This window comes from Lissotriton vulgaris, chromosome 4_1, assembly GCF_964263255.1.
Source record: "Lissotriton vulgaris chromosome 4_1, aLisVul1.2, whole genome shotgun sequence".
NCBI lineage: Eukaryota > Metazoa > Chordata > Amphibia > Caudata > Salamandridae > Lissotriton > Lissotriton vulgaris.
Window position 1 is genome coordinate 400,467,756 of NC_141691.1, and position 12,150 is coordinate 400,479,905.

General features: G+C 44.9%; 1 protein-coding gene across 6 annotated transcripts in view; it reads left to right on the top strand.

The window, feature by feature from the left end:
* Positions 1-12,150, top strand: part of DACH2 (dachshund family transcription factor 2) — an 847,028-nt gene that overhangs the window by 534,173 nt on the left and 300,705 nt on the right. For all 6 annotated transcript variants that reach the window (XM_086918783.1, XM_086918784.1, XM_086918786.1 and 3 more), the window contains one exon: positions 4,842-4,973. In XM_086918783.1, the coding sequence (XP_086774909.1) occupies positions 4,842-4,973 (132 nt within the window). The remainder of the gene's footprint in view (positions 1-4,841; positions 4,974-12,150) is intronic.

The following is a 12,150-nucleotide window of genomic DNA, read 5'->3' on the forward strand; positions in this document are numbered from 1 at the left end:
ACTGAAGAAGACACCACGACGTGTCGAAACGCGTTGACTGACAGACCACAGCCTCATTAACATTAGATAGGATAAACATCAATGTTTCCTTTTCTGTTTTTATCTTACATGTTTTATTTATAAATAATATCTGTTTTACTGTATTAATTCATCATGTATACAAAACTCATTTGTGAAACTAATCTTTTTTAATTAAAACTAATTATTTTTTGATATCAAATTAATTGTTGTGTTATAGTTTGACTGTTTTTTGGTATATTATTATGTTTTGACATAGCTAGTGTTTTACTCACAAGACAGCCTGGGTTGATTTCTTCAAATTGACATCTCATAACAACCATCTTTGTATTACCCCAGATTACCTTTGCATTCTCTCTGGTAACCTTTGAGGTCTTTTGATCTTGTTCTGCAATTTTACTTTACAGTGTAGATTTAATATGATCATTGAATCCTATTTATAGCAGGCATATATCTAGCACATTTTAGTTATCTGTTTAATGACGTTCTGGCATATAGTAGCCTCATGAATACTGTTACCTTGAAACATTGTAGCAAAACTGAATTTAACTGCATAATAAATGCAAACTGTTGCAAAGTCATCATGTGCCATGTGCATCCCCTAACTTTTTGCTGTCTGGTACTAGTGGTAACTGACTGACTGACCCTGGGCTCTGCCTAACCAGGCCCAGGGCCAGTGCTTTGCTGAAAGACACACATTTAGATTACAGTGAAAACCCCTTCATACACTACAGTACACTATGGTATGGTGTACCCATGTGATTGGCATGACCTACCCTATGGCGCCCTAGTACATATTAGGGCAGGGGGATTGAAACTACCTCTCAGTCCCTAGTATAAATAGGACATGGCAGTTTAGAGGCTAGCAGACCTTTCTGCACTTGCATGTGTGCACTGCTGAAGCCTGAGGTATTTTTAAAAGTGGTTCTTTGTGGCAGGACTGCCTTTAAAAAGTAAATTGTGCCCAAACTCGACGTTTGTGTTTGGGGCACTTAACAATGGATAACCTACAATGTTATTGCATATTAGGAACCCCCCGGGTCTCCCCTACGTGTCCCAGGGGTGGGGGGGGGGGTCAGGTATTTATAACGTAGACCCTTATAAATTGAGTTTTATGTGCCCTGGGTTAAGTAAATTTTCACATTTCACTCCCCACATTGTGATAAAGTGCTTCCCAAATTCGACTTTAATGCTAGGAGCATTGTGGAGAGAGGATCTGCAATATTTTAACAGATTCAGAGCCCCTAAAGTCTCCCCGAGTTGTCCCATGGGGTGGGGGTCCTGTAGATATAAGCAAAGTACTATAAAATATGTTTTTATAAGCCCTAGTGCTGGCAAAATGGCCCAAGTCATTTTTCCCATTGCTAATCCCATGCCACATGGCAAGAAGATATTAAATAATAACTACTGATAGGAGAATGATAGAACTTCCATTCAAAGACTTCCCAGAATGGTAGTGATGAATCTAACAATATCATGTGGTTGAATTTCTCCTAAAATGTACAAACAAGAAGTTATAAGACTTTCTTGTTTGTAAGTCCAGATTCAGCCTTCCAGTGGTCTGTCCTGATTGGTCAGAGTTAAGTGGATTAGCCAGACTGCCTTGAAGAGGTGATAAAGAGCCCTCTGGGGTTAACCCGCTCTGCTGGGAGGGCTGTGTGCTGCTACACAGGAATGCCAGAACAGGGGGAAGAGTCGTAGACCATGGTCTTCAAAGAGAAGAGGACGGCCTCAGTGTCATTTAGAACTTCACTCTTTTGACTCAAAGCGAGAGCTAGGCTTATGGAAGGAATGCACAGATGCAGGGAGAGAGGCTATGGAAAGTAGCCATCCTAGGGGTATGTTTAGCCAGCTCTTACCTACCAGCTGGAAAAACAGCCATTATGACTTTGGAGGATTTGGTGCTCCCTGGGACAAAATAATGCCACACTCTACAGGATGTGGTCATATACTTGGGGTGTTGCCCTGCTCCAATTGGTCAGCAGTGACCTCCTGCTTGACCCAGAGAACTTGGAATAAGTATCTGAGTGGGGCAAAGTCTCTCAGATCTGCTGCTTGAAACATAAGAAAGGAAGATGTTGCCACGCTGGGAAGTTGGGGTGCAAAATTCTAAGGCCTGCCCTCTGAAGACTGCACCAGCTGAAACTACAGCCCTGTGGATTACCTTGCTGTAAAGGAACTAAAGAGTGGACTGCCTGCAAGCTACAGGTTAACAGAGCTCACCTGGAACATCACCACCAAGTATCCTCAACCTGGCGAACGACCAGTGGATTTGTAAGGGTTTTGTCCAAGTGGATTGTGGAAACTGAAGTCCTCAATTTTCAAGGACCATCTTGGAGCTTCCAGAACCTTGGAGTGAGTTTTAGACACTTTGGGACCCCTTGAGGAACTTCCGGAAGAACTTTCAGAAGTTTGGAGAACTTTGGAGCAACTTTGAAAAAAAGCTCCATAGGGGACAGACTCAACCTGGCCAGCCAAGCCGCCTGCCTTCTCACGTGAGCCATCCAAGCCATCCTGGTTCGTCCCGCTAAAAGCTCTGTAGGTCCGACTTCCAAAGTTTGACCGGGAGTAGAAGAAATCCGAGGCCGGCGAACCCTCACCCAATCCGGCCTGGTGAAGAGCATCGAGGGATCCCGCGAGAAAAAGCTCCAGAAAAGCTTCTAAGTCTGAAGGTAAAAACTGTGACCGGGACCTACCGTGAGTGGTAGCCGCTCAGGGCTCCATCGCGGTTGGCCTGAAACTTTGACTTTGAGCCGGTCTATCGTGACAAGATGTCCCAATAGGGTGCTATACGTTTCTAAGTGCTATAAAGTGATAAATATTTAAAAATCCATATCTCCTGTTCCCTACATTGGATTTTTGTCGTTTGGGTGTAATTTTAAAGATCAAAATATTTCCTATTTTTATAAATTGGTATTTGATTTTCATTATGTGTTGTGTCTTAATTGTTTACTCAATTGGTGTTTTTAAATGCTTTACATACCTGTATTTAAAGTTAAGCCTGTCTGCTCGCAGCCACATTACCAAGGGTTGAGCATGGGAATAATTTCTTCGACCTATTCTGAGCCCTATACTGTGTTTGTGGCTTTGTTGCCAGTGGCAGACCTACATTTGCCCCTACCTATAATCCACTTTCCAACACAAACGTTTCAGGAAAAATGGGACACTGGAACAGTGGAATTTTCTGTCTTCTTTTAACCATGTCCAATCAAAGCTAACCATACAATATTGTGAGACTCACTTTTCATGTATTTCAAGTTCTTCAAGTGTAAACTTCAGTTATTGCTTAGTTTTGGATCTGAGCAGTACATTGGCCATTAACATTCAAAAAGAGCTCTAACGCTAAACCCTATTTTAGCAGGAGCTGAGCCACCGACAATGGTTCTGTGACAGCATCCAAAAATAACGTCATTAAAGTGTAGCCAAGTTTTATAAAGATTTGAAGGACTCAAACCATTACCATGTGTGTGGAATTCCTGTGGGCGTTTATACATCTTTGATGATGCTGTACAAGGCGTTAAATATGCCTCGAGAAAGAGTTGCGAGGCCAAAACGATGGCGTGGGCTTTATGCAAATTTGATGATCCTTTAATGAGGCTTGTACGCATGAAATGTATTTAAGGGATAGTTAGATTACCCTTACATACTTCATAGACCATTGGACAGTTGATAACATATATATTACATGCATGTATCTCTTGTGAGGCACTGGGAAGAGTCACACCACAAGATGTTTCATCAATCTTACATTAGCAAATCACGCATGACCTGGGACGTTTGGGGTCACAAGGTTTGACACTTTGAGACCCAGATGTGGGGCCAGTGGATTAAAGTAGTCCAGCTGGGCTCAGCCTCCTCTTCCACTGTCTGCTATGAATGTTACTCACTGCAGAGGGTTGAACATTATTAATTGCAACGTGTGGACTGTTAATTTAATGAAATGCTTTGTTTCAATGCGGAGCTGCGGTGCAATGCTACGAATTGCCATTTCATTTAATTAATTGCAGGCCCCATAATTTGATTACCGACGGCTCATTTTTGTTAATTTACTTGTTCACAATTTAGACAGAAAAGCTTTCAAAGTAATATGAAAGGGGGTAGACAAAGAGGCAGCCAATTAAGAAAGCAGAAAATATAATTATCTAATGTTTGGATTGAACAACTCTGTTGGAACACAAGGCGTCATCCTTCTGGCACACTGTCCCGAAGAACACTTACAAGTGTCAAGAGTTATTTTCAGACTCAATACCTAAATGTAACATTAACTTTTGAAGTGGTTTGCAATAGTATTTCCAAAAGATGAAAATAAGTACAGAATGTGTGATAGTTCGCAACTGAACAATTTAATTAACTCTCTCGTTATAGGAGAAAGTGTGCACTACACTGAATCCCACCGGTGTGTGTCTTGCAGGTTTCATTTTGTCTTTGACAACAGATTCCTATTGAACACCAGCTCTTTGTGCTCACAGTGTATTCTTAGAAATGGACTATTCAGGACATCCTCTGATTGACGTCCTGGAGCCGAGGCCGTGTTGGCATCGCGCTGCCCCACACTTGGCACCAGCTCATTTTCTCTTCATCTCATCACATGTCATTTATTAGCCTTCGTGTAAGTGTATCGGGGCACTTGTCCTTCAGCACTGATAAGGCCAGTGGAATGCCCCTGTGCTGTAAGGGCATCACGACAGGCAGCGTAAGAGTGGACGTAATACGCAATGAAAATGTACGCTACGTAAATTAGTAGACGCAAGCAAGCTCTACTGTTTGAACAAAAAGAGGCTTGAAAAGTACACCCAAATTCTCTCTTTTTGGGATTCCTGCAGGTTTGACAGCAGCTGCCATGGCTGAGGCAATGAAGCTCCAGAAAATGAAGCTGATGGCAATGAACAGCCTCCATGGGAGCGGGAGCCAGAACGGAACCGAATCCGAGAACGAGGAGCTCAATTCGAATGCAGGTAAAATATCAGAACCTAAAGTTTTTGCTGCTTCATATAAGCACATCTGTACACCATCCAATTTTAGGACATCCTCATTCCTCATCCCTCACTCCTTATTCCTCACTCCTCATTTCTCACTCATCCCTCACTCCTCATTTCCCACTCCTTATTCATTACTCCTAATTTCTCACTCCTTATCCCTTACTCCTCATTTCTCACTCCTTATCCCTCACTCCTCATTTCTCACTCCTAACCCCTCATCCTTAACTTCCATTCTCTCATTCCTCAAATGTTGCTCCTCACCCATCAGTTCGCACTTCTCATCCCTTATGGATGACGAGTAAGGAATCCAGGCTATAGCTGCTACTTTTCATTTTTACCTCCAAAACGAAGTTTAATGGACGGGCATGATTGGTAGTGAGTGTCAAGAACTAGACACTGAAGGTCTCTCAAGTTTCCTTCATGATTGCATGAAAGAAGGGGGAGTTCTCTCAGTAACTGCAGTGCCACCCTGCAGAAATATACATGTGATATGTGTCAAGTGTCTCCTTAAGATGGTATCCTATAGGCGGAAAATCCTACAATGGAAAAAAAACCTTGGCAATCTTGGTGATTCTTGTTTGCAGATGATGGAAGATAAAAAAGGTTGATAAGCAAGACAGCAACACCACCCTGAATGAGCATGGAGAAAGAGCCAGACCGTAGTACTTCGGAACAAGAAATAACCCACCAAAAAATAAATTGAAAACCAGGGACAAAAAGACTTCTAAGAGGGTGATGAAGTGAACAAACATAGAAGAGCGTAAACAATTCCAAGCATCCATCTCATTGCAGAAACTCCTTTATGTGGCCGAAGCAGGACATGGCATCCCTGGAAAAGCGACTGGCACCAGTGCGGACTGGAAATTTCAAACAACAAACATTAGGAGCATGGCCACCTTGGAAAGTCATAGATTTAAAGCTAGCCAGTCCTCCTTCTTCCAGGAATTGCTGTCCTGCTGGCATGAGAACAAGAATTCCTTGTTTGACATCCTTTGTTTTCTTAATGGTCTTGCTCAGCACCTTCCACTCTCCAGCCCAGCACTTCTCATGTCTGGCAAACAGCCCTCCCACCAACCAGAGGTGCCTACAAAGATCTCTGTACTGGGGTGAATGTATGACATTGTTCTGCATTCTGTCCATCAACTGTTATTTTTGCATTTGTCACCCCGAATGGGATGGGTATGCTCAGACGTGAGTCCCATGCTCGCCACACCACTGAAGTCAAGCTATCCTGGCTGAAGACGGCTGATAGCCAGAAACCGGTCCTAGGATGCTTGATTCCGGTCCAGGAAAGACGTGGCTTGGCAGTTCGGGCTGGAATGTTCCCATGAGGCACAGGGTCAAGGCTGATTTGCATATGGCCATGTCTGAACTGGGGTGGTGTGGAGTGCAAAAAAACGAAGGATTTAGGCCCAGATCTCTGTACTGGGGTGAATGTATGACATTATTCTGCATTATGTCCATCAAATGTTATTTTTGTATTTGTCACCCCGAGTTGGATGGGTATGCTCATAAGTGAGTCCCATGCTCTCCAAACCACTGGAATCAAGTTATCCTGACTGAAGACGGCTGATAGCCAGAAACCGGTCCTAGGATGCTTGATTCCGGTCCAGGAAAGACATGGCTTGGCAGTTCAGCCCGAAATACCTAGCCACGTCTTCCCTGGACAGGAAACAAGCATCCTGGGATCGGTTTTGGGTTCATAACCCTCATCAGCCAGGCTAACTTGAATCCAGTGGCAAAGTGAGCAAGCGACCCACGTCTGGGCATACCCTGCCAACTTAGGGCGAACAAAGTGAAACCAAAGGGGATGATGGACGGAGCGCTTGAGCAAATCAAACACTCATCCCCAGTCAACTGATCTGGGTTTAATCCATCATCATTCTTTAGCTCTCTCCACCACCCCAGTTCAGACATGGCCATATGCAAATCAGTCTGACCCTGTGCCTCATGGGAACAGACCAGCCCTAACTGCCAAGCCACGTCTTCTCTGGACCGGAAACAAGCATCCTGGGACCGGTTTCGGGTTCATAACCCTCATAAGCCAGGCTATCTTGAATCCAGTGGCAAAGTGAGCAAGGGACCCACGTCTGGACATACCCTGCCAACTTAGGGCGAACAGAGCGATACCAAAGGGGATGATGGACAGAGCGCTTGAGCAAATCAAACACTCACCCCCAGTCAACTGATCTGGGTTTAATCCATCATCATTCTTTAGCTCACTCCACCACCCTAGTTCAGACATGGCCATACGCAAATCAGTCTGACCCTGTGCCTCATGGGAACAGTCTAGCCCGAACTGACAAGCCACGTCTTCCCTGGACTGGAAACAAGCATCCTAGGACCGATTTAGGGTTCATAACCCTTATCAGCCAGGCTATCTTGAATCCAGTGGCAAGTGAGCAAGGGACCCACCTCTGGACATACCCTGCCAACTTAGGGCGAACAAATAGATACCAAAGGGGATGATGGACGGAGCACTTGAGCAAATCAAACACTCACCCCCAGTCAACTGATCTGGGTTTAATCCATCATCATTCTTTAGCTCACTCCACCACCCCAGTTCAGACATGGCCATATGCAACTCAGTCTGACCCTATGCCACATGGGAACAGTCCAGCCCGAACTGCCTAGCCACGTCTTCCCTGGACAGGAAAAAAGCATCCTGGGACCGGTTTTGGGTTCACAACCCTCATCAGCCAGGCTATCTTGAATCCAGTGGCAAAGTGAGCAAGGGACCCACGTCTGGGCATACCCTGCCAACTTCGGGCGAACAAAGCGATACCAAAGGGGATGATGGACGGAGCGCTTGAGCAAATCAAACACTCATCCCCAGTCAACTGATCTGGGTTTAATCCATCATCATTCTTTAGCTCTCTCCACCACCCCAGTTCAGACATGGCCATATGTAAATCAGTCTGACCCTGTGCCTCATGGGAACAGACCAGCCCTAACTGCCAAGCCACGTCTTCTCTGGACCGGAAACAAGTATCCTGGGACCGGTTTCGGGTTCATAACCCTCATCAGCCAGGCTATCTTGAATCCAGTGGCAAAGTGAGCAAGGGACCCACGTCTGGACATACCCTGCCAACTTAGGGCGAACAGAGCGATACCAAAGGGGATAATGGACGGAGTGCTTGAGCAAATCAAACACTCAACCCCAGTAAACTGATATTGGTTTAATCCATCATTATTCTTTAGCTCACTCCACCACCCCAGTTTTGACATGGCCATATGCAAATCAGTCTGACCCTATGCCTCATGGGAACAGTCCAACCCGAACTGCCTAGCCACGTCTTCCCTGGACAGGAAAAAAGCATCCTGGGACCGGTTTTGGGTTCACAACCCTCATCAGCCAGGCTATCTTGAATCCAGTGGCAAAGTGAGCAAGGAACCCACCTCTGGACAAACCCTGTCAACTCAGGGCGAACAAAGCGATACCGAAGGGGATCACCCTGAGTGGGACGGGTATGCTCAGACGTGAGTCCCGTGCTCTCCATGCCACTGGAATCAAGCTATCCTGGCTGATGAGGGCTGAAAGCCCGAAACCTGTCCTAGGATGCTTAAAATCTTGCATTGTTTGAGGTCCTGCACATGGAGGTGTGAGAATGTTGCAAACCCACATTTACGAATGTGTAGTGACTCCTAGGCCCTAGCATCAGACGAAAAGCAGGGACATCTTAAGGTTGTGGGGGCCCTGTTCAGAACAGGTTTGAATTTATGAGTTCAGTTTCACCTATTTCATGCCCACTTTGGCCAGGTCACTGACAGGCACACTCGTCCAAATTCAAAATGTGTTTACATCTAATATTCAGGGATAGTGACATGTGTCTTCAATATTGTATCTCAGAAGCAGCTCACCGACGTTCCTGTAAATAATCACTGTAACACTCTCCCATTAATTGCAGCATCAGCTTGTGCCATGTACAAATCCAAATTGCATACAAGTGTAATAACTATTATTATTATTATTATTATTATAGTATGGAATAAAAACTTGTATTACAGTATGACTATAGCAATAATAAAAGCAATGCTAACTGTTATTGTTATGCTGTTCACAGATTTGATTTGCGCATGAGTTTTCCTCTCTGCTCCCTTTTGTGTCTAATGCCCGGCGCGCTGGCTCTGCAGGGCGTGTGATCTTGGGTAGATCTGCCAATCTCTCGGCCAGTCTCTCTGTGATCCTGAGCCGCCTGCATGCACGCTGCATGCATGCTGGAGAAAGCACAGAGGGCTTTTATGTGCTCTACTCACCCCTCACAGCCAGCAGACAGCTGTCAAGAAGCTGTTTATATCTTTACTAATGCATCTCAGTAGTGAAGCGCCAAGATGCAATCTATATTAACAGAAAGAGCCCGTTTTCACACAGAAAAACTGTATCCGTGTTTCACTAAAAGGGCATCCGAGTAGCAGTTTGTTGAGTCCAGAGCTTAATATACAAGCACTGGCATAGCCAATAGGTCTTGCCTTTGGGACCTTATAAGTGTTTAGTTATCCAGCACAATATCCTTGGTACAACAGCATCAACTGTTGCATGGCTAAACACTTATAAGGTCCCAAAGGCGAGGCCTATTGAAAATGCAATAGGTCTCGACTTTTATTAAGTTAAAGCCATTTGCTTTGCTATACAATAGCATTAGCAAAGGAAATGCCTTTAACTTAATTAAAGGCGAGATCTATTGCATTTTCAATGCTTGTTTATTTTCCCGGACTTCCTCTGGACTGGAACTGAGTGCACTGCGCTTGGGAGGCTTTTATGCCCGTGCATGCAACATGTGAGGGGAACCCTGTGCCTTCTGTAGCCTGGTGACCAGATCTGGATACTGTGAACGCACGAACTGCCGGTGAGTGTGGTGGAGGCACAGGGATGGACGGCGACAGTGAAGCCGAAATTCTACCACTGGGTATAATATTTCTGCAGTTGGACTGGCAGCACCAGGGCAGCTTGGAGCCCCAGCGTTAACAAGCTGTGGTGGAAATTATGATCTTTTTGTGTCTGTTTGGAGCCCCAAGTGGCAGCAGGTGAGTGGAACTTTCCTAAAAGTGAAATTAATGTTAATATTTTGTTGAATTAGATCATTTATGGGGTTCTGTCGCCAGGACTATGGGCCAAGTATAGTACCCATTTTTTTTTTAATACTGTTTTTCAACTCCACTGTTCCGCAGCTTAATCCATTGCTGCCTCGCTTTGGCGCGCGCTGCTGCCACAGGTCCACGCACTAGACATCCTTTGGTACTGGTGAACTGGAACTTTAATGCTTAAAACTGCAAGTCCCAGAATGCAACCTGCGTGAGCTATTCACACCTCATGTGGGGCGTCTCGGTATCTCTGGCAATGTAATTTCGGCTTTAAAAAGCAACAAACAACTTTCAACGTAGCCTAAGTAAAACTCTCTTCACTGCATCTATTTATATTTGCATTTTATTTTTATCCACATAGCTTCACAATTTTGGGTACAAAGAAGCTGCAATTAATGGCGCCACCGCACCGCTGGGGCTACTCTGTCAGGACCTGAGATTCGCGTCCCTAAAGTTGTCGGTTTTATTTCCAACTTTTCAGCATCATTGCTGTGAAAGGGTTTTCCAGCATAATTCCAATTTCCACTCACCGTAAAACAAATTCTGAACCATGTTGGATTCGATGCATGTTTGTTTGTGGTGGGCGTGCCTCTGCACTACATACGTGCCCAAGGCAGTGAGTTATTTATCTGCGCGCACTACAAAAGTCTCCGAGCACACGCTCGGGTGCATAGGACAAGTGTGGGCATGGTGGCGTGGCGGGTCAGGTGGCAGAGTATAAGAGGGTGTATGCAGTCTTGCTGTGAGGTGTCTGGTGGGGCTGGGATCCTTGGAGTTGATGGAGTGCCTAGAGAGGCAAGGCAGCCCATGGAGCAAGTTCTTGCAGGCATTTCTGTAGGCCAGTGATGTTCAAACCTTTTAATGCTGTGCCCCCTTATAACCCTCCCCAACATTAAGAAAACACAAATCATTGGGGGAGGGGGGCAGAATTTTTCACAGTTATTCTATGAAATTTACATTTTTTTAAATATGTCTAAACTTATTTAAGCATTACAGTTATAATAAACCTTTAAAAAACGCAATCAAATACATGATTGCCAAACATACTATTCTGGTCAGCTAGGCTGTACTAACGTGTTAGAGTATCCAGTGTGATTATTAGAAATGGGGCTGGGAGGGTTTAAGAATGTTTGGAGTTCCTTCCCTGTTGGCACATACTCAAAGCCAGACAAAGGATGTTAGCGATGGGCCATAATAATAGTAATAATAAACCACATTTGTAAAGCGCGAACAATCACCCGTAAGTGTCTCTAGGCGCTGGGGGCCGGCGGGAAGATTAAGCAAGCTATTGCTCAGAGTCACATGGTGCTGGGCTAATCTGCCACCGGTGCCGGGGATCGAACCGTGATTTCCAGAGTCCAGCGTCAGTCGCCCTGGCCGCGGCGCCACACCTCTCCATCACCTTTCCGCATAACATTACTGCTGATCATTTGCTTTCAACTTAAAACAAAGCACCGTTATCAGCATAATGCTTCTTTAAACTAGAATCTGGAGTCCCCCTGGGATCATGTAAGGCCCACTGCTAGCCCCAAACCCATTTTGAAGACCTCTGCTCTAGGTTAAGATCCAGGAGAAGGAAGGAGGGTTCTGTGGTTTCCCCAAAGGACCGCATAGAAGACCTGGTCTTGATGTGACGGACCTTGATATGAAGTTTGTGAACTAATGCTATGAGGTGGTCATTTCTCCCAGACAAGTGGGCTTTCAGGGTGGAGCAATTTTTTTGTTCATGGTCTGAGCCGCGGTCTGCTTAAGCTGTAAGGAAAGATCCCATCCTAGAGGTTGGAGGTGAGACGGTGGTGGTCAGATGTAAGGCCTGTTCTCTGTAATCCAAATTATTTAGAGGTTACTGTGCACCATCTGTATTGGGCACTGCTGTTTTCCACTGTAGTCCCAGCGCTCCCGATACTACAGTACCCCACAATTGTTTCATCAAACCTCTTCTTATAATGAACTAACACATGAGAACAAGACTGTGGTCCTGGAACAGGGAGACCACAATGTCTGATTGCAAATATATCCTTTCTTTGAATGAAGTTGTCCAACAAGCATATATTATCAGTGATTGCCTAGT